Source organism: Sciurus carolinensis, chromosome 12, assembly GCF_902686445.1.
Source record: "Sciurus carolinensis chromosome 12, mSciCar1.2, whole genome shotgun sequence".
In the NCBI taxonomy this organism is placed as follows: domain Eukaryota; kingdom Metazoa; phylum Chordata; class Mammalia; order Rodentia; family Sciuridae; genus Sciurus; species Sciurus carolinensis.
Window position 1 is genome coordinate 3,629,427 of NC_062224.1, and position 22,543 is coordinate 3,651,969.

At 55.4% G+C, this 22,543-nt stretch overlaps 1 protein-coding gene across 2 annotated transcripts in view; it reads right to left on the reverse strand.

Annotated features, from left to right (window-relative positions):
* Positions 1-664: 664 nt before the first annotated feature.
* The window catches only part of Gng4 (G protein subunit gamma 4), a 50,586-nt gene continuing 28,707 nt past the window's right edge, over positions 665-22,543 (reverse strand). For both annotated transcript variants that reach the window (XM_047521014.1, XM_047521013.1), the window contains exons 2-4: positions 21,171-21,277; positions 19,367-19,480; positions 665-3,784 (exon numbers count right to left, since the gene is read on the reverse strand). In XM_047521014.1, coding sequence (XP_047376970.1) covers positions 3,656-3,784; positions 19,367-19,471 — 234 coding nt within the window. In that variant the 5' untranslated portion in view covers positions 19,472-19,480; positions 21,171-21,277 and the 3' untranslated portion in view covers positions 665-3,655. The remainder of the gene's footprint in view (positions 3,785-19,366; positions 19,481-21,170; positions 21,278-22,543) is intronic.

Consider the following 22,543-nt stretch of genomic DNA (forward strand, 5'->3'; position numbering starts at 1 on the left):
CATGGAGTGGGCTTCTGCTCAGGTGACCGCATTGTGCCAGGTCTGGTTCCTGAAGGGTGACAGGTGAGCGTCCAGGCTTCTAGTGCCTCAGGACCTCCACCCTGCATGGTGGGGTCCAACCCACCTGGCCACCCCTCCAGGCTGGCTGCATGGCTCGGCAGCCAGGGAGCCGTGTCAGAAGGACACCGTGTCAGGCAGTGTTCCCGCCCCCCGTACCCACCTGGACGTGTTGCTGTGGATCCCCGTGGCGCCCCTGAGCTCTTGTCCCAGAGGAGATGTCTAAGGACAGCTCTCCTGGTAGGCCATCCTCTCCCTTCACTCACGTCAGAGGCAGGAAGGCTGACAGGATGTCATCTTGGCCATCCCCCGGTGTCCCCGAAGAGTTCCTCAGTGTCCCCACAAAGCCCACAGCGTGGTGTTGGCATATCTGTGCCAGGGAGCCACCTGCATGTTGCTGACAGCCTGTTCTTCATCCAGGCGACTGTGGATTGCAATTCAAAGTGTTATCAAACGTGCTCTTAAAATGCCCCACTATTGGTGTTAGTTATTACTAGTGTCATGTTGATGATGTCTGAGGAGGAGCCCGAAGTCAAGAAAATTGCCAAAATAGAAAAAATAAAGAACGTAGGAGTCATGACTGGTAGCCACAAAACCCAACTTTTTATTGAAGTGTAACATACGTACAGAAAAGCACCCAAATCCAAAGTCTACAGCTGGAAGAATTTTCACAAACAGAACACACGCAGGTGAACGGCAGCCGGATCCAGAATCAGAGCATCCTGGAAGCTCCCTCCTGCCCCTGGTTTCTGTTCCCTTGGTGACTCTTCCCTTGGTAGTGACTCTGGAGTAGCAGGGCCTCCTATCTCTCCTTGCAACTTGGATTGCCAGGTTTCATGCTTCATAAAAATGGGATCGATGGTGGGTAATCATCTTACCTGGCTCACCTCTAGGCTTTGGGTTGGAGCAGCAGACCATGTTTATCCAATCAACATGGCATTTGGGTGCTTTCCCATTTGGGGTTTTTATGAACAGTGCTTCCAGGAACATTCTAGGTTTCTTTTAATGAATTTATGTACACATTTCTTGTGGGACTATACCTAGGAATTATTAGGTAACATGGTATTTCCATCCAACTCGGGCTATTTCATGGAAGAATGAAGAATTTACTGAATGGAGCTTGGAGGCTCAAAGAATTAACAGGAGCTAGAAGGGACATAGAAGACGGACAAGGCAGATCAGTGAGGCCCAGGACCCTGCTGTCCCAGTGGACATGCACCCTGCAGTCTGGCAACCCTACACCCTTCTCTTGCTGGGCTTTTGCCATCCCAGGACCACTGCAGCTTCCATGAGATGATTCTTGGCATGGCTCCATTTCTGTGTCATCTGCTCCAGGGTCACAGCACCAAGCTGTGGGGTCCAGGTAAACTGCCTGGGTCACTGACCATCCCCTGACTAGTACAGAGTAGGAGAGGGGGCACCTGAGAGACAGGGAACACCCACCCACTCCAGCTTCCGTCGTGGGAACTGGGTACCACATCCCACTAAATTCATATGAAAGGGGCGACACCCCCTACAGGAAGCTGAAAATATGACATGGCAACCGCCCGACACAGCTGCAGTCCACATGGCGGCAGCTTCTGTCATTCATCTTCACTGATGATGGAGATGGGCAGCTCACAGTCCCCAGGTGAGGGGAGCGCAGGAACACCTGCAGGGGTGGCCTGCAGAAACTGCCGGAGGTCTGGAAGTGGGGTGTGAAAGAACAGAAAGGCCTCTGGCAGGGGACTGTCAGAGAACTGGAAAAGGGCAGAGGAGAGAGAAAAGGAAGATGGAGCGCAGAGGGACGGACAGCAAAACAAATGGGGGGAGAGTCTGGTGGAAGATGCAAAGCACATTTTACTCTTGACCTGGTTTTGCCATTATCTGTGCCGACCCACTTTCTTGGCTTCTCTGTTGTGCTTTTATGGATTGTGTTTTGCTTTATCAGGCTAATGACGCTGACATGGACCACAGAATAAAGAGGTCCTGGTCACAGCCCCAACTGCAGAAGGACGGAAGGTTCATCACCGCCTTCAGTGTACAATTCTGCAGTCTGAGCAGATGGCCTCCTGACAACCCTGGTGCCATCAGTGAGCCTATGGAAACTAAGGGATGACAGTGTGCTAAAACCATACACCAGGGGAGCAAGTCATTAGTTGATCTGAAAATTATATTTGCCTCTTTGCAGGCAATTTTATACTCTTCATCCATCTGAGCTGGGGGATCTTGGAAGTCCCACATTGGTCTCTACATTGCGCCTTGGCGTTTAGTATGTGTATGTGTTTTAAGCATAATCCAAGCTTTCCTCAATTTCCTTCCAGACAGGCAGGAAATCCACCGCCCCCCACTTGCAGGTTGAAACAGCTGGGCACCCCAGGCTTGCCCACAGCACACAGGGAGGCCCTGCCGCAGCCAGGCAGGGAGGACAGGATTCTAGACCCACAGCGCTGGCTCCCATGGCTCCTCCTCCCGCTCCATCAGGGGCCAGCAGCCTGCTCAGAGAGCCCCGGCTAACTCGGGCTGTCTCTGGCTCTTTCGGTCAGGCCTCATCGTCCATGAGCTGCCCCCATCCAGGCTGGGCAGGCTGCAGAGAGGAGGAGAAGTGTGCTGCTGACGGAGCTGCCCACCTGCAACAGGTGAACCTGGAAGGTGTCGCAGCTCAGGGCGGCCGGGAGGGCCCGGCTGAACGCCTGCACCGAGTCCAGTTTTCCCGTCATGGTGTGTCACTCTGGCCCGGGCAGAGCGCATGTCTCCCACGCCTGCCCTCCTCCCTCCAAGGCAGACCTACACTCGCGGTCCTCAAGGTTGGAGGATTCAAGAGCCAAGATTAGATCAGCGGGCAGCCCACCATGAGGGTGCCACTCTGCTGCCTGGGGGCTGGGTCGCCCTGCTGAGCCCGCTTTGGAGCCGTGCTGTACCCCGCCAGGGCCCTGTGGATGGCTGGAGCCAGAGCAGGAGGCAGCAGGGAGAGGTGCGGTGGAGGCCCGCGGGTCTGCCTGGAGCACCGACAGTGTTCAGGCGGCCAGTGGCTACCCCACGGCTACCTTTGGAAGAGGACCACCGCACAGAGGTCGCTGAGAAGCGACGGGAGGCAAGGGCCATCCAGCAGGGGCTGGGCTGCGCCGCCTGAGACGCAGGGCCGGGAAGTTGCAGGGCCCGCGGGCACAGGCGCGGGGACCCCAGCGCTGCTGTGCCCGGGCATCGGGGAGCATTGCGTGGGTGGAAATGTCCTCGGCTGATGCTGAGTTACCGGAAGTGGGGACTACTTGGGCTCCCTTCTTCATTTCAATAAATTGTCCGATAAATTCATTACTACGTGTATTTAAACTTGGGAATTGATGTTTAAAAACCGTAAACCCTTAAATCCATCTTACGTTTACACGGCACATTTGTTATTGGCTATAAAAATGTCTATTTCTCTTTGCCACTAATGAAAATAACGTAAAAATGAAAGAAAACAAATAAAAAGAAATGGAATGTCAGGAAGAAAACATGAAAAACCGAGGCGAGCCGGCCTCGGAGGGCTGGGCGGGGGTGGGGGCAGGCGCTCCCCGGGGCTGAGCATGCGTGGTCTCCACGGGCTCTGAGGACAGAGGAGGGACGCTCATCACTAGGGCTAAAGGATGGTGCAGAAGAACTTCTTCTCCCGGAAGGGGTTCTCCGACGCGGGCACCGGGATGATGAGGGGGTCTTCCCGCACGTGGGCTTCACAGTAGGCCAGGAGGTCCGCGGCTGCCTGGGAGACCTGCGGGGACACAGCACAGGAGCTTGGTTAAAGGCCTGCTCCGGGTGGTCCGGGGCGGAGGCCTGTGTTGGGGGTGGACAGCCCCGGGACAGGCTGCAGGGGGATGGTACAAACCCAGGACAGGTTGGGAAGATGTTGCCCTGGAGATGCTACGTGGGATGCGTCTGGAGAGGGCTGAAGTGCTGGCACTCCTAGTTGGAGGAGGAGTCCAGGGTCCAGCCAGTGGCCAGCAATGACTCTGCCACTCCCTCCCTGGAAGAGTAAGACGGAAGGCTGCCTGGCCAGCTGTTCTCCTGCAGTCTGCTCTCAGGACCAGACCAGGAGACGCTGCTCCCAAGACAGGCCTCCTGTCCTGCTGTTTTACAAGAATGTGCCTTTTTACCTAGGGAGGCCACTCCCCTGCAGAGTGAGCCCCCCTGAGCCGCAGCCCTTGCCCTTCCAGACTTATCTTAATCCACCCGCGGTCATCGCGGGAGTGCAGAGAGGAGCGCTGGCTGGCGGGAGCCGAGTGACCCGTTCCCGTTCCTTCCGCTCACCGCCCCTCAGGTGCTCGGCAGGTGGATGGCCTGTGCATTAACTCAGCTGCCCACCAGGCTTCTTGACAGTGCCCACGAAAGGCTCAGGGTGTGCAGCAGCCACTTCACCCTCGCGCCCGCCTTTCAGTCCACCCTAGTCTTCTCTAGAATGATGGGCACATGTGTTGGCGATATAGCCCATCACGTAGAGAGCCTGCCTCCCATGCTGGAGACCAGGGTTCGAGACCCCAGCACTGTTAGATTATGGAAATTACAAACAAACAAACAAGCCCAAATGATGGGCACACGACAGATGAGTGAGAAAGGGCTCCAGAGCCTCCGGCCAGGAAAGCCGCCTGCGTCCCCACCGGAGCTGGCTCATCCTCCAACGTCTCGCGTCCAGCCAGACACAGCACCGAAGCAGTGGCTGGAATCCTGCTAGTTCCAGAAAGCCCCCCCCCCCCCCAGATCAATCAGGTAAGAGTAGAATATAAGAGTCAACCTAACTCCTGACAGAGCCTACATTTGTTAGGAGTGTGGAAGAGAGAAGGGGCACCAATGAACACTGGGCTTCTCATTGCATCCCCACCCCTAAGCTAGCTGTGTGACCTTGGGCAAAGAACTCAAACTCTCTGAGCTTTGCTTTTCTCAGTAACAACTGGGAGTGTTAGGAATCTCTAAGCCTGCTTTTACGTGGATGGTGTCTGATTCTACCTGTAGTAGCACCACGGCCAGTATTTTAGATCCTAAATAAATGCATGTCGAGTTCGATAGGAGTGTTTGAAATTTGCAGTGGATGACAGGACAGCCTTGTAGGAATTTCCCAAGGGCGTAGAGGCCTGGGGAGGGCCAAGCCTGCAGGGGACCCGTGAGTGTGGGGGTGGGTACCTAAGGCTGAGCCCAGCCCGCGGGACCCGGTTGCTCCGGGCATGACTCCCTCCTCCCATGCCAGGCTGCAGGTGCAGACACTGCTGGGTTCATGCCATGGATCCCACCCCACCGCCCCTGCACCGGCACAGGCAGGGCTGTGCGGTGGGAGCCGCCCTGTGGCTCCTGGGAATGGCTGGGTCTCAGGTGCTTCCTTTAAGAACCTCCTCTGGCTCTCCGTTTTCAGTTTCCACCTATTTCATTCTTTGGCTGCACTCCAGTTGATTCTGAATTCTCTGTAAACCTCATTATGTCATGGAGGAAGCATTTGCTGAGTCTCCACCTCGTAACTAATGGGGAGGATGTAGGGAAAGAACAAAGTGAGATTCCGGGCCTCAGTGAGAAGACTCAGAAATAATGACGTCGCCATAACCATCAGGAGGAGTGGACTGTCCCGGCTGTGGAGGGACCGAGGCCTGACCGTGTGATAGCCGCCTGCACAGCCATCTGTCCTTGGTCAGTCTACTGGTCAGATGCAGTGGATTAGCCTAGTCTAGGTCTCTGAGGGTGACCGGGGGGGTCGCCTCCGGGCTGCTGTGCGGGAAGCTCCACATCACATCAGGCCACGCTGTGGCGGAGGGGCCTCCAAGGAGCCTGGGGCATGGGGGCCGCTCCAGCTGGGCGCTCGGTCCCTCCCACTCCAGTGAGCCTTCTTCCCTCACAGCCCAACAACCCCGCAGTGGCTGTCGTGCCAGTCCTAAGCAGGTCACCCCGGGGGTTTCCTGCCACCTCCCAAAGGTGATGCTGTGCTTGATGCCGTCCAAGAAGACGGGCTGTTCTTGGATTGCCTGCCTCCTGCTGCTTCCAGATCACCGCAGCCTCTGGATGCCAAGCCCTGCCTGAGCCTGAACCGCAGGAACCGCAGGAACGGCAGGCACGGATGCTACCGGAGCTGGGGTACAGCCAGGTCAGAGCGCTCGGCTCCACACTCCGTGGCCCGGGTGGGTTCTCGGGCGCGCCCTGAGTCTCTGGACCCCCACTGCCACGGTCTGCACGTCCCTGCACACTCAGGAGAGGGGACTGCCTCGTAAGGTGCTGGCCAGTGGGACCTCTGAGCGGAGGCTGCCGGGCTCCACCCTCGTAAGCAGAGCGAGGCCGACTGCAGGAACCCTCCGTTGTCTCGGGCTCCTGATAAGAGGGAATGTGGCCGAGTTTTCTCTCCATGACCGCCTGCCCTCCCGCCTGGTTATGTCACAGCTTTGAGGTCCTTGCCAGATGCTGGTGTTGTGTTCTTGGACCTCCCAGCCTCCAGGACTGTGAGAATCCCATTTCTTTTCTTATAAATTACCCAGCCTGTGGGGTTCTGCCACGGCTACAGAAAATGGACTACAACAATTATGCCACTAAGGACATTCTTCTCAGGCGCAGCTGCGTCCAACGGAGTGTTAAGTCATCTTACAAGAAATACCCCAGGGAGCTTCCCTTAACTAGGTGCTCGGTGTCCAAAGTCCTTTATTCCCCTATACCCACAGGATCTCAGATAACCCCGGGCGTTTACTGAACGGTGACTGGCAGTGACTGTCATCATGCCTCACACGCGGAAGGTGGCATCCTGACCCTCAGCGGAACACCCGGGCATTCATCAGCCTACGCCTCTCCTTAGGCCCGAGTGATTTCTCTGGCTGTAGGTTCCTTCTTATAAATAAGCGTGAGGGACCTCGCCTGATTCCATAAAACACCTGCCGTCTTTGAAACGTAAAAGAGACAATTTGCTTTTGAAGGCAGAATTTCATTCTGGTAGAAAATTACAGCTCCCTGTTCACTCCCCAGCCCCAGTCAGCGTCTCAGCTCGGCGTGGTGAGGCGCCCAGCATCTCTGCCTCCCGCCTGTTAGAGCCACAGCGAGGGTCGGGCTCTGCTCTGGGGCGGCGCACCTGACTAGGGAGCGTGAGGCCCCGGGTTCCAGCCCTAGCACACGCACACACAAAGCCACAGGACAGCAGGCGTTGAACAGAATCAGCAGTCTGGGAACAACTGTGGAATTTACCATCCATTTCAGAGTAAAGGAGGTGATTAAACAGCCCAAGTTTAGCACATAATCCTGTTAGTTGCACTATAATTACAAGCTTCAGGGATGGGAGAGAATGTTGCAATTACTATAGTCACATCCCCTGACAGGACAGATGACATAATTACTACTCTTACTGTGACGACCTCTGCACTTTGCATCTAAAGTAGAGAGACCCACACCTATTTCTCAGCAGGCTGGGTCTACTGAACAATAGTACTTGGAATCAACTAGAAGCATCTGTGTTGGCTTTGCCTGTTCCTCCCTCTACTCCCAGAAAACAAAGCGGGACCCTCATTAAGGGCACAGCTGAGTTGCAGCCAGCTCTGAGCACTGGTGTCTTCTACAAGGTAAAAGTTGGTGCCTCTCCATCAGAATCCTGCAGCCCCACGGGATTCTCAGGAGAGTAGAGTGTGGGCCTCGCCTGACTCTGAGCAAACCCCGCAGGGTGAGTTTGAGACTTTTCTTCTTCCTTTTTTTTTAACGGTGCTGGGGATTGAACCCAGGGCCTTGTGCTTGCAAGGCAAGCACTCTACCAACTGAGCTATATCCCCAGCCCTCTTCTTCCTTTTTAAAATATATATAGTTGTCAGTGGACCTTTATTTTATCTATCTGTGGTGCTGAGGATGGAACCCAGTGCCTCTCACGTGCCGGGCACGTGCTCCCCCACGGAGCCCCAGCCCCTTCTCTTCCTCTTCTCACACTGGGAAGTATTTGAGACGAATGCCGGTTCCTAAGGAATCTCTCTCTTTTTAAAAGAGAACTGGTATTCGTAAGTCCTCCTGCAGACCCCTAAGGGCAGTCTCCAGATACTACCGGATTATGGCTTCCAGTGGATCCACCCTGTTGGTGATTCCCAGTCACTGTTAGAAGCCTTATGAGGAGGGGCTTCTGCCCACCCAGCCAGGCCTACGCCACACACAGCATTTGGCTGAAGGGGTGAGCTTATGCCTGCAGGATGGTGGGATTCGTGCGTGAATAAAAGAACAACACAACAGGGAGCCCCTCTGAATCGTAGGGTTGTGTAGTTGACAGTGGGTCAGTCACAACCATTGCCATAAAGGCTCCCCCATATCCTAGGTGACTGCACACTGGGAGGTGGATTTAAGGCACAGGAGATGGCTAGCATCTCCAAGCTGGCCTGTCAGAGGTGTCCCCACGCCGACCCAGCCCAGGGCAGCCGAGCCCTCACCAAGCCGTCTGTGTGTGATGCCACATCCTCGCTGGACCTTGACTTAGCCAAATCCTTCTAACAGTTTGGTAGAGGTCTCATCTGACTGATCATCTCAGTTTTGGTATTTTCCAACTCTCTACAAAGAAGGTGACAAATCAGTCATTTTGTAAGTTTACCAAAAGAGCAATCTGTATGGGGATGGGAACTATGGAGGTGACCAAGGAACACAGCAAGACCCCCCTCGTACGGCCCTCAGTGCAGAGGGGTTCCAGGAAGGCAGTGAGGGAGGAGCAGTGATATGAGTTCAGCAGCAAGGTCCTGGCTAGGCAGCACCAGGCGTTAACTGGCCCTGTCCTCCTGGGCAGGATGCACACCTGTCTAGGACACATACCTGGGCAGGACACACACCTGTCTAGGATGCACACCTGGGCAGGATGCACACCTGTCTAGGATGCACACCTGGGCAGGACACACACCTGTCTAGGATGTATACCTGGGTAGGATACATACCTGGGCAGGACACACACCTGTCCAGGACGTATACCTGGGTAGGACACATACCTGTCCAGGACGCACACCTGTCTAGGATGTATACCTGTCCAGGACGCACACCTGTCTAGGATGTATACCTGGGCAGGATACACACCTGTCTAGGACATACACCTGGGTAGGACACACACCTGGGCAGGACACACACCTGCCCAGGATGCACACCTGGGCAGGACACACTGGTGTGCAGCCAAGTGAGGTGGTGGAGGGTGCCGTGTGGGCGGGGGCTCCAATTCCCTCGTGTCTGGCTGCTTCCTGGAAGGATGGACAGGATGTCCAGGAGTGAGGCGGTTTCTCTCCGCTCCTGGGGCCACGCCACGCCACAGCCCCCCTGCGAAGCAGGCCTGTGTCTGGAAGGGCCTGTTCCTCCCTGGGGCGCCTTCCTCCCTCCTGGGCCCGTCCTGCCCTCCACTTTGGCTTGATCCAAAGGCCGTGCTCCTCTGATCTGTCCCCGCCCCTAGCACCTCCCCTGACACCTCTGCCTGGGCTTCTTTCTAAATCTGACTGTAAGAAAGCACAGCTACCTTCTGCAGGTCAGCCGAGAGGAGGAAGGCTCCTGGGGAGGCGATGGGGTGAAGAACCGGCAAAGCCTCCACTGGGTCCCTCCCTGCGGGGCCCAGGCGAGACCCAGGGACGCCGCGGCCACTGCCAGGATGAGAGCCCGCCGGTCAGGGGCTTGTGGTGGTCGGCCTCTCCTTTCAGAAGGCAGCTCTCCATCTCCCGTCTCTTAATCGCCTCTCACCCTGGACCTCCACACCTCAGCCGGCCGGAGCGGCCCGGGAGCGGGAGCAGCTGCTCTGGCTGCTCTCAGCTTTCCACCCGGCACATGACGCTCGAGCCTCCCTCTTCCGTTTTAACGACAGTCTTTACTTTAGAAGCTTCTGGTTTGGCTTCATCGGCTCAACCCTGTGAGTTTTATCATCTGGGGGAAACAAGCCACAGAAAACAGACCTGCTGTCTCAGAGGAATGCACGGCACAGTGGCTCTGCCAGCCACTCCTAGAGAAGAGCCAGAGGAGAAGAAAGGCGCGCCTGAGAGCAGAGGGGGCCGGAGCTCTGGATCCAGGAGCAAGACCCCCGTGCTCCCTGGTGCTTCAGCAAACGCAGTGTGGACGGTCCACACTGCTGGAGGACAGCGGATCACTATGTGAACTGTGGATTTCACGGCATGACTACGAAGGCGTTCTCAAAGTCGTGTCGTAGAAACCTCACTCCTACTTCCTAGTTCTGTGGTTCCATTTATTCACTATGTTTAAAATTTTTTTTTTTGTGGTTGTGGATGGACAGCATGTCTTCGTTTGTTTATTTTATGTGGTGCTGAGGATCAAACCCAGTGCCTCATCTGTGCCAGGCAAGCGCTCTGCCACTGAGCCCCAGCCCCAGCCCCTCGATTGTTATATTAAATCTTTGGTTCATGCTATAAACTGAACTACACCCCTGCCAATTCAAACACGGAAGCCGTAAACCCAATGTGCCTGCGTTAGGGGACAGGGCCTTTCCGGAGGTAATTTAGGTTGAACGTGGTCAAAAGGGTGGGTCCTAACCTGCTGGGGCCGAGTCCTTACAAGAAGAGGAAGAGACATGATGGAAGGCCACTCTCCCCCCAGGTGTGCCTATCTCTCTTTCTACCTGCAAGCACAAAAGAAAGGCCACGTCAGGACAGTGAAAAGGTGGCCTCGCCACACACAGACCCTCACTGGCACCTTGATCTTGCATGGATACCCTGTAGAACTGAGAAAAAATAAATCTGTTGCTTAAGCCACCCAGCCTGATAGTCTGTCAGCCTGAGCAGATGAATATAATTCATTTATTTAGATAAAATTAGTGAAGCATGTAGCTTTATTTATTTTTCAAAGTGCTAGCAACATCTAACAACATTTATTAATAATATATTCCCCACTGACTTGAGATACCATCTGGAATCATATTCTAAATTCTCAATATACTGGGGTCTATTTTGAGACTTCTTATTCTGTTCCAATGATCTGTCTGTTCCTGAAAGAGTATTAGAAATGTTTAAATATTGTGATTTTATGATATGGTTTAATATCTTCCTCCTAAGACACAAATACTTAGGAAAACTCTCTTGGCCTGGGGTGCAGCTCAGTGGTACAGCACTTGCCTAGCAAGTGAGCTGCCCTGGATTTTACCCACAGTGCTGCAAAGATAAAGACTAAAACAAACCTCCCAGATACTCCCACACATTTCCATCCAACCGAACTTCAGAATAATTTAAAGTTTGCTTCCTCAAAATCCAAAGTAGAATTTGGGTTATCCTTACATTGAACCTGTACATTAATTTGGAGAGAACCTGTACATTGATTTATTTTTCAGTAATGACTCTGCTGATTCCAAAGCAAGGTGTTCTGTGGTTAGATCTTCTTTGCCCTTTTGTGCTGAGTGTCTTACACATTCAAGCAGGGCCTTCTCAAGGTCGATAGAGGCTGGGAAGTGGTTTCAAAGTGTTCCTGATGCAGATACACATTCCTACACCTGCTTCTGTGAGCCTGCCTCCCAGGCAGCTTCCGGGTTGAGCTGTGGGCTTCCAGGATGTGCCAAGGTGCCCTGTGAGTGGTGCTTACTGGGAGGCCTCCTTACCATTTTCTGAGTGAAAAAAATCTATATACTCTTATTTTATAAGCAAAAGACGAGGAAGAGCCAAGAAAGCAGCACAGCTGGTCAGAGTCCAGCTCATCCTCATCAGACAGGCAAGAGAGGGTGAGCAGCCGGCCGCAGGGGCACACGCCTGTAATCCCAGGGGCTCGGGAGGCTGAAACAGGAGGATCACAAGTTCAAAGCCAGCCTTGGCAATAGTGAGGCGTTAAGCAACTCAGTGAGACCCTGTCTTCAAATAAAATACAAAATAGGGCTGGGGATGTGGCTCAGTGGTCAAGGGCCCCTGAGTTCAATCCCTGGGACCAAAAAAAAAAAAAAAAAATCTAAAAAGGGGGTGAGTAGGTACTAGTAAGAGCAAGGGAAAGTTGGCTTACTACGCTGCTTCTGGACACGTCCTTGTATTTCGCTTTGTGCACTTTTTATGTGATCCGACCCTATGGCGAGACCGTTTGGCTTTGTGAGAAACCACCTAAATGGCTGTGTCACTTTGGAGTCCCTCTCACAACAAACCAGAGGCCCCGTTAGCACGCCTTCACCAGCATCTGACGTGGCTTCTTCATCAGTGTGTGTGCCTTTATTTTTCAACCTCGCGGTGCTGACATTAGCGGGGTCCATTCTCATGTGTTCGTAGGTGCACGGACGTGATTCTGTCAGCTCGCCCCCACGAGCCTGCTGGCTTTCTGGATTCCACCATTCTCACAGGTGATGGCTGAACTTCACCGCCTGGGTTTGCTCTGGGGACACGCCACACCGACCCATTGGAGCCAAGCCTCGTGGTGCTTGTTTGCCATCGCCTATCATCTGTGGCGAGATCCATGAGCCGTTCGGCTGCTTGGTCCATTTTAAGTGCGGTTGTTTTCTCTCTGTTTAATTTTAAGAGGTCTGTCTATTTGGAACACGGCTTCTATCAGGCCTGTCCTTGCAGACTTCCGCTCTGCGGCTCTTCATTTCCTTACTAGCCTCTCCACAGAACTCATTCATGTCAATCAAGTGTGGCTTGTTCCTATTTTCCTTCATGGGTTCTGCTTTTGCTCTTGAACCTAAAATCTCACTGCCAAACCCAAGGCCATCCAGATTTGTTGTCCTCTGGAAGTTCGGAGTTTTGTCTTTTATGTTTCTGTCTATGGCTCACTTTGAGGTATTTCTTTAAATATATATATATTTAGTTGTCAATGGACCTCGATTTTATCTATTTATTTATATGTGGTGCCGAGAATCGAACCCAGGGCCTCACACATGCCGGGCAAGCGCTCTAGCCCTGAGCCCCCGGCCCAGCCCTTGAGTTAATTTTTGTGAGATGGGAAAGGCCAAGTCGGATTCATCTTTTTGCAATGACTGTCTAGCAGCTTGTTTGAGAGACCGCCTCTGCTCCTCTGAGGATCAGCAGAGGGCACCCGTGAGGGTCGGTGTCTGGCCCTCCGTCTGCTCCCCTGAGCCACCAGCCCACCGCCAGCCGCTGGTCGCTGCAGCTCAGTGAGCCGAGTCAGACCCAGGCAGCCTCCTACTGTTGCCACCGTCCTTTCTCTTTAGTATTTTACTGGCTATTCTGGGCCTTTCCATAGACTTCAGAATCAGTTTGTCAATAGGCACAAGATAACTTGCTGGGATTTAGATTGGGGTTACATTGAATCTAGGGATGGAACTGGAAAAAACGTCTTGACACTATTGCGTCTTCGACGTCTCCATTTATGCAGATGTTCTTTGATTTATTTCTTCAGAGTTTTACCCTTTTTACTCATTTAGATCTTGCACATATTGACTATAACTGGTATATTTCTGCCCATTCTTTTTCTATCAGCCTGAGTGGCTTTATTTTAGGTGTCTGCCTAATGCAAAATACATCGTTTTTAACATTAAATCAGAAAATCTAAATCAGTTTTTCCATTTAACACGCTAAGACAGATACCTCTGGAATTGCGTTGGTGTCTTTCACTTTGAACTTTTGCATGTTCTTGTTTTCTAATTCACATTCTATGTTCTTGATTTCTTGTTCTCCAGTACTTAGAAGTGTTTATCTTTGCAGCTTTAATATGCTCAAAATACGTTAACCAATTTCAGAAATCAACTTGCATTTACTGATTCGCACCTATAAAATAAGCGGAAACGGGCTGCGCAGTGGACGGTTGTCAGGCGTTTTGTCCCCCGCATCTGGACCTCTCCTCTGGTTGGAGGGACTGTCTTCTCTGAGGGGATCAGAGGGCTTCTCTGAATAGGATCTGAGAATGCTGAGTACTCATTTTCCCAGAATCCCTTGCGACTTGGGCACAAGCATGCGGTCCTGGTCCTGTCTGTCAAACATGCCAGACTTCAACTGATGACCCAAGAGGGAAGAGTCAGCCCTGTTCTAGCGAAGTGTTGGTGGCCCTGGCTGGACGGCTAGGTCCCTGACTCAGTGGCAGCTCAAGCTGGAGCACGCATGCTTGGTAGCGACCGCTGGGGGCACAGGTCCCAGAAACCCTTCCTGCTGAAGTCCTCTAGACTTTGCCCTGACTGCCCCACCTGATTCTGTTTCCATGACGTTCATTCAGACCCTGAATCAAAACTGAGCTGTTTGAAGTAGATCAAGTGCTTCCTTCAGTTTGACCAGGGATTCCTGAGACCCGGACAGCATGTGGGTCCAGTGGAGAATGAGCCCCTCAGCCCAGCGTGGGAGGAACTGGTGACTGGGAGTTTCCCCAGAGGTCATCCTATAATTTTAATGCATATTGTATTTCCTTTTGTAAAGTTCTATAGCATAAATCAGAATGATTTTGCTAAAGAAAAGCAGCACAACAAGGCATGGTGGTGCAGGCCTATAATCCCAAAGGCTCCGGAGGCTGAGGCAGGAGGGTCACAAGTTCAAAGCCAGCCTCAGCAACCTAATGAGGCCCTAAGCAACTCAGTGAGACCCTGTCTTCAAATAAAATATGAAAAAGGGCTGGGGATGTGGCTCAGTGATTAAGCACCCCTGGGTTCAGTCCCTGATACCAAAAAAAAAAAGAAAAGAAAAAGAGCACATATTCGTATTAGGTTTAGATTTCTGCGTAGTTGAGAACACATCTGTGGCCGAGTGTCCATGGAGACTCAGCCGTCCGCGCCTGCACATCCTCACACGGCTGCTGAGACTCGGTCTTCCTGCCCTGGGCCCTGGCAGCACCAAGCTCTCGGGCTGCTGTGGACACTCCAGCCCTGAGGACCCACGTGAAGACCTTAATAAAAGTTGGGTGCAGCGTCCATGTGGCAGCTCCTCCTGTCTACCCAGTGGACTTTATCATTTCAAAAATAAAAATTGCTCTTTTTTGTTATTTACTTATTTTTTGGTGGTGTTGGGGCTATTTCTTTTCACTTCTGAGCTGAAGGAAGCTCATCGGTATGTGTGTCTCATTGTGGATCATTTTCTGTGAATTATTTCCCGGGTATAACTAAATCTGCAGATCTTCCTCTGTTTACTGAAAGCTTTTGCTGCTCTCTCCTTTAGGATCTTTTCTGTCTTTTCTCTCTGCTGGTGAAACAGAGATGGAGGGCTTCTGCTGGCAGGGGTCTGCACAGGCGACCCCACCCTGCAGGACTCACAAGATCTGCAAGACGGAGGGACAGGAGGGCCGGGAGCTGAACCAGGGCAGAATTCATGATTCCTAACTGTGAGGATGGACTGGATCGGGAGTCTTCTGCACAATGCTAAGGCACTAGTATTTCATCCACTGCAGAGTTTTACGTAGAGAAATGCGCAGGCAGATTTTTATATTAGATTGCGGTGCACATTAAGTATTTGGCCTCTCCAGTTTCTGGCACAGAGCTCTGGAAGCCCTTGGAGTCTCCGGAGTAATAAGAGTGTCTTCTGTATGCAAATGAGATTAGGCAGCCCCTGGATAGCTTCAGGATGGGGGCAGATCACCAAAAAGACCAAGCCAGGATTAGAGTTGGAACTCTGAGCCCTGACCTCTGACCTCCAGACACAGAAGAGGCTGGAGACTGAGTGAAATCGCCGGGGGCCCGTGAGTGATCAGTCGCGTCTATGTAATGAGATCCACGGCCGCCCTGGCAGGTGCCACACGCTCACAATGCTCTGTCCCGTGCAGCTCATCCATCTGGCTGCTCCTGGGTTGGGATCTTTGTAATAAACCAGTTAATGGAAGCACAACAGCTTCCTGAGTCCTGTGAGTCCCCCTCGTGAATGATGAACCTGGCGGGCAGGGGCGGTGTACTCGGGAGGACCTGAGTTTGCAGGCAAGACTGAAGGTTCAGGGAGTCTGGGGACCGGGGACTTGTGACCGTGTCTGCAGTGGAAACCTGTGGGCTGCGTGCGGACTCCACACAGGTCAGAACAGGTCTGACACTGGTTCAGACGCTCTGTGGGCTGTATTCCTCAGTCCCGGGAATTCATCCTACAGAAATAATCAGACATGCAAATTTCACCTGCCTGTGGGCTCACTGAGTGCTTCTTAAAACGGAAAACTCACAAGTGGAAACAAGGGTCTAAGAATAGGAGAGCACTTAGATCAACTATTGTACTTCAGATGATGCAGAAAACAGATATTAATTATGACATTTTAGGAGAGAATTTACAGACCTGAAGAGAAAATCACAATACATTGTTCAGTGAAAACTCAGGAGGAGAAAAGCAAAAGAGAGGTAATGACAACCTCAATTTTATAATATGTAAGACCTGTTCAATTGGAAAACAACAGCCTGTGATGGTCATAGATCATTCAATTCTCTTCTTTCTACTTGTCCGCATTTTCCAATGATTTTCCAAAATAAGCAAGTACCATTTTTATGACCAGAGAAACAGTGTATCATTTTCAAAACAAGAATTAATGCCCCCAAATAATCTGGGCATGGTGGCACATGCTTGTGATCCCAGTTACTGGGGAGGCTGAGGCAGGAGGATCATGAGTTCAAAGCCAGTCTCAGCAATTTAGCAACTGAGTGAGACCCTGTCTCTAAATAAAATATAAAAAAAGAAAAGGACTGGGGATGTGGCTCAGTGGTTGAGTACCCCTGGGTTCAATCCACCATACCAAAAAAAAAAAGCCCCCAAATAAAGATACCAACGTTCTCACATTCCCAGAGAATGATCTTTGGAAACATACTCAAAAGAAGTGAGCTTGGAGTGCTGAAGAGACCCCTGCCCTTCCACTCACACTGCTGAAATGTTCCAGCACTGCCGACTGTGTCCCAACAGCTGAGGTTCAGATGGGTGGAGGTGTCTGTCCTCAGACGAATGGATACAGGAAGTGCATATCCATGCAATGGAATACTACTCAGCTTTGAAAAGGAATGAAATGCTAACAGGCCCACAGCATGGTGAACCTCAAGGACTGTGTGCTAAGTGAAATGAGCCATAACAAAAGGACGGTGCTGTATGATTCCAATAGCAGGAAGTCCCTTGAATGGTCAGATTCATAGGGACAGAAAGTGGAATGCAGCTGCAGGGCTCGGGAGGGAAGAAAGGGGAGTGGGTATCTGATGGTAACAAGTTTCTGTTTGGGAAGATTAAAGTCAGAGCGTGTCGATGGCCGCACCAGCTGTGAGCACGCTAACACGGATGGCTGACCCGTGCATCTGCCGCCCACGGGTAGTTTCTCCTCACACCTGGGTCCCCACGTGCCTCGGCTCTGCGCCTTTGTGCACAGTGCCTGCTCCGACGCTGCCCAGTGCCATCTCCCAGTCCAGGGGGTGGCTCTCTGCACATGAGCTCTGACTTTCCTTGTCCAGTGTTGGCCCTGAGCCGTCACGGCCCACAGCTCTGGTCACCTGGTGGAGACGACCTGCTAACACTGGCTTCCCAGGCCCTGCTCTGCAGGGCCGAGCTCGGGAGTCTCACCAGAGTCTCCATCCTTGCAGCAGAGGCGCTGCCCGTCTGGGCTCCAGAGCGCTGGTCCTCAGCAGGCATTAAGCCTCCCCAACTACCTGGCGCTAACCTCGCTCTCTCCTCTCACCTAGAGACCACGGACTGTGTCTGATTCATAGTCTGGGTCAGCTTTCTGGTACTGTAACAACTACCTGGGATAAACTTAAAAAGAGAAAAGGTTCACTTTGGCTTCGGGAGGTCTGTGCCTGGGCAGGCCCCTTGCTTTCAGGCTCTGGTGTGCATGGGGGACACAGCACCTCATGGCGGGAGCACGCGGCAGAGCAGCCGTTCACTTTGTGGCCAAGACACAAAAGACGGGGAAGACACCAGAACCCACAGGCCCCTTGGAAGGCATGCTCCCCTGCCCAGTGACCTGGACAGCCCCACCTCCCGACAGCACCAGGCTGAGGACCAGGCCTTCCACACAGGGGCCTTGCAGACCTTCCAGATCCACACTGTCGCGGCTGGTGCTGGGGTGTGTAGATGCACAGGTGCGTCCGGGGAGGAGGGTGACTTGAACCACTGCCCCTGGTGACCTCCCCTGCCGCGCACACCTCAGGTCTCCTGAGCGGGCTTTCCACCCCCTCCCATGGCTTGTACCCAAAGCCCTGGGGAGAAGGGGGACCACCTCACAGAGGCGAGGGCTGGCGCGGCCAGTGTGCTCAGTGAGCAGGGCTCGATGCTGGAGCCGAGGGCGCTGGCTCTGCCACACAGGCTGCGGGAGTGGCCCGCGCCGCGGATTCCCGTTTCCATACCCAGATGCCTGAGCGCGAGCCTTGGAGCTTTGTCCCCACAGAGCGGTGACCTTCCTGTGGTTGTTCCGACGCTGTGACAGCCCCCAGCCTCAGCCGCCATCAGCGCTGTGCTCTGCTGGTCTCTGGCCAGCTTCCCAGTGGCCTCCTGGGCCGGGGGCTCCGCCTTGCTGCAGCTGCCCCATGCTGAGGAGCGCAGCACGCGGTGGGCACGCGGGCACCGTCCTCCCTCCCAGGAGCACCCAGCACACGGGCGTGGCTCCGAGCTTCACCCCGGCAATGCCCCTGTCCAGACCCGTGACCTTGCCTGACCTGGAGGTCACCGCAGGGGCAGCATCACTGGGCTGACCGCGTCCTTCCCCTCCCTCGCTCATTTGTTGGCAGGACGGTGAGGTAGGCGACTGCAGCCAGCAGGAGCCTGGGTTTGGGGTCTCTCATAGAATCACGCAGCCTTGGGCAGGCCCTGAACTCCGCAGCCAGCAAACCCGCCCCCCGAGGCTGCGTCCCCTCCAGGCCAGCGTCCCACCGAGGCCTGTCCCACCGAGGCCTGCGTCCCCTCCAGGCCTGCGTCCCACCCAGGCCTGCGTCCCACCGAGGCCTGCGTCCCACCAAGGCCTGCGTCCCACCGAGGCCTGCGTCCCACCGAGGCCTGCGTCCCCTCCAGGCCTGCGTCCCACCCAGGCCTGCGTCCCACCGAGGCCTGCGTCCCACCCAGGCCTGCGTCCCCTCCAGGCCTGCGTCCCACCCAGGCCTGCGTCCCACCCAGGCCTGCGTCCCACCGAGGCCTGCGTCCCCTCCAGGCCTGCGTCCCACCCAGGCCTGCGTCCCCTCCAGGCCTGCGTCCCACCCAGGCCTGCGTCCCACCCAGGCCTGCGTCCCACCGAGGCCTGCGTCCCCTCCAGGCCTGCGTCCCACCCAGGCCTGCGTCCCCTCCAGGCCTGCGTCCCCTCCAGGCCTGCGTCCCACCCAGGCCTGCGTCCCCTCCAGGCCTGCGTCCCACTGAGGCCTGCGTCCCACCCAGGCCTGCGTCCCACCGAGGCCTGTGTCCCACCGAGGCCTGCGTCCCACCGAGGCCTGCGTCCCACTGAGGTCTGTGTCCCCTCCAGGCCTGCGTCCCACCCAGGCCTGCGTCCCACCCAGGCCTGTGTCCGGCACCCGTGGAGGCTGTGCCCCACCCCCAGGCCCATGTCCAGCACCCGCTGCGCTCACCTTCACCCGGTCCATGCAGGCCTCCATCTTCAGCTGCTCCACGGCTCTCCGGGCCTGGGAGATGCTGGTGGTGCTGCTGTTGGCCGTGGACACGGCCTCCCTCATCCTGCTGCCCTGCAAGCACAGCGGAGGTCTGGAGGGGCTGCTCCCCAGGCCCCGGTCCCAGCCTGGGAGGTCTCTGGACAAACCCTCTGGGGACAGAGCGAGGGCAGAGGGACCCTGTGCTGCCGTGTGCAGGCTTTTCAGCCCTGGGAGGGTGAGGGGAAGGAGAAGGGCCCGGCCTTCACCCCACAGGCCACCAGGAAGACGGAAGGTGTGGCCATGACACTCGCCACGCCTGTTGGCTCATCCAAGCCTCCAGCACCCACGGTTGGCAGGACAGCCTTCCTGCTTGTTTTGTAAACAAAGTGCTAACATCAGAGAAATGGAGCCAACGGCCAAAAGTCGAGAGCCCACATGTGTGACCAGGACCCAGACTCCAGGCTTACAGCCGGGCAGAGGAGTCTCGGGCCTCAGGAGGCCCTCAGACGCTTCCGATGGGAAACCGCCTGTTATCAATTTCATGTGCCGTCACTCCAAGGGGCTCGCGGGCTTGGTGCTGGGAGTCTGTTTCTAAACAACACCGCACGCCCTGCACCCCAAGCATAGCTCTGCTTCTCTAGCAGGGGAGAGACGTCCTCTCTGGCCAGTCGCCTCCGAGGCCACTTGACCAGGACGGGACACTAAGGCCAACGGTCCCACTGCAAGCATCCCCCTGCCGTAGCTCAGTTCCTCCGCCCGTGAGAGGGGATGACCCAGGTCTGAGCAAGGAGGCGGCCACGGCCAGCAGGCACACAGAGACCCTGCCCCTGCGCAGGACCTGGGTGTGGGGTCTTCACGGTGAACCGACTGCCCGGCCCAGAGTCGTGACAGCGATCTCTTTAGTTCATGTGCAACATTTGCAAAGTAAAGCTTTCCTGGCACAGGCCAGGCCTGCACCCAGACCGAGCTGGGCAGGCTGTGCTCCTGCCCCGTCAGGGACGCCCCCAGCAACCCAAGGACAGCCACAGTGGTGGGCTGTGGAGTCCGGGAGGCGTCCAGACAGCCCCCGCCACCCAGGACAGGAACAGGGCTCCATCCCTCACACAGGCCCACCTTGCTCTCCAGGACCCACTCAGCCCCGAGGGACCCTAACCCTAACCCAGGAGGGAGAGGGCCCCCCATGGTGGGGTGGAGGGGACGAGGACATACAGACCCAGAGTCCCTGCCCCACCAGGTGCCTTTCAGGGTCTACCTGAATAGCACCTCTGCCTCGTCCAGCCTTACTTCCCCGTGACCCAATGTGTCTCTGTGCACCCTTATGTACATCCCACCTGGGCCTGGGAAGGGACAGATGGGACAACGTGGGGACACAACAGAGCCAAACATGCTCCTTGGCTACTGGCAGGCCCTGACTTGGTGCTTGGCCTTCTAGAAGACGAGGCAAAAGGGACCATGAGTCAATGGACTGGGGCCACCCGGTGCCATGTGGTCAGACAGCTCTTCCCTCTGGGGCAATGGGAGCACACTGTACAGACTGGGTGCCCAGGGAGTGCACTGCACAACTCAGGAAGCACAGAGTTGGGGTGGGGCAGGACATGGTGCTTCTGTCCCCAGGGCTGCTGGTCTGACTCCCAAGCCCCACGCTGGGGGATTCTGGAAGAGTGGAGGCCAACACGCCTCCTCAAGCTCAGGCTTAGCAGTGGCCTGTGTCTGCTGCTTGCTGTGGGCATCATCCCCACCCTGCTCCCTAGAAAACCCTGGACAGGACAGGTCACTGCCTTACCTGCTGAGAGGTGGCACAGTGTCAGGCACGGGCAGGGGACACAGGCGGTGGTGGCAGCAGTCAGGTGTCAGCTGGAGGCTGATCGGGGCTCCGGCTTTGGGGCTCACCTGGAAGCACAACCAGACAGGTGTGTGGAGGCAGGGAACGTCTCCTTGCTGGGTCCCTGGGTCCCCACTGTCCTGCTCCCACGGTGGCCCAGTCCCAAGCTCAGCAGCTTCCCTCTGAGTCTCAGGACCCTCAGATCCACCCTCCAGGAGAGACCCCGAGAGGACGTGGCAGCCTGGGACCCTCTGCAGATCAAGGCCGCCTGGGCCTCCCCTGAAGGCCCTGGCCCGCCTGCCCGCCCTGTTCCTCTGCCCGCACTCCCAGGTCCAGCCCCAGTCCTGCTGCCGGGTGGAAGCAGTCTCACTGTACAAGCACACGTCCAGCGTAGAAGGTGAAATGGCAACGAAGAAAATAAAGACGATCGTCTGTTTCCTAGAGATGCCCCACCCGTGGCCTCCGTGCGGATCATTCTTACACACTGGGAACGACTTGATCTCAGCCAACGTGCGACGTGCACTTAGCAGAGACGGGGCGAGGTCAGGTGACTCCAAAGGGACAAACGGCCTTGTCCGCCTCGTCCTTGGACAGAGCCACTCCAGGGTGGCTGGGCCTAAGCTGATGGGCTTGTTCCTAAGAGCCACTCTGGACCCTGCTCCGTGCAGCCTGCGCCTGGAACTCGCCATCTGAAAACAGACGGCGGGACGGTTTCCAAGAGCGTCCTGGGCAAGGTGCAGGGACTGGGGCCCTCCAGGAGCACAGGAGCAGGACACAGAAGAGAGCGGCGACAGTAGGTGACGGGGCAGGACTCCAACGGATCCGGGAAGTCCCAGTGCAGAGGGGCAAGAGGGCGGGCGGCCAGGCAGAGGGCGAGCTTCGCCCAGGACCGTGGAACTCCCACGGAGCCAGCCGCCGGGGCGAGGAGACAGTCCAGCGCCCGTGCCCACCCCCACTCTGCTGCAGCGGGCGGCCTTCCAGCCCGGGACCTTCAGGGGACCCTCTCCCACCCTCGCCTCTCCAGCTTCCTCGGCTCTCACAACCCGGCACTGCCACTCCCCAAGGCCAGGCCGCGCCTTTGTGGAGGTCCTTCCGCTGGCCTTGCTTCCTCCTGGTCCAGCCGCTCTCTGGCAGGAGCCTGGCGGGGGCTCTGCTTCTCACTGAGCCCGCAGGGCGGAGGCCGCCCACCTGCCCGCACCCACGGTCCATCCAGGGGCGTCTGCCCAGGGATCCTGCAGAGGTACCGCTTCCTCTTGCAGTCAGATAGAATTTGAGGGAAGAGACTTGGAACATTGAACTGTTTCTCTGAAGCCCTCCCCACTCATCGGCTGCCA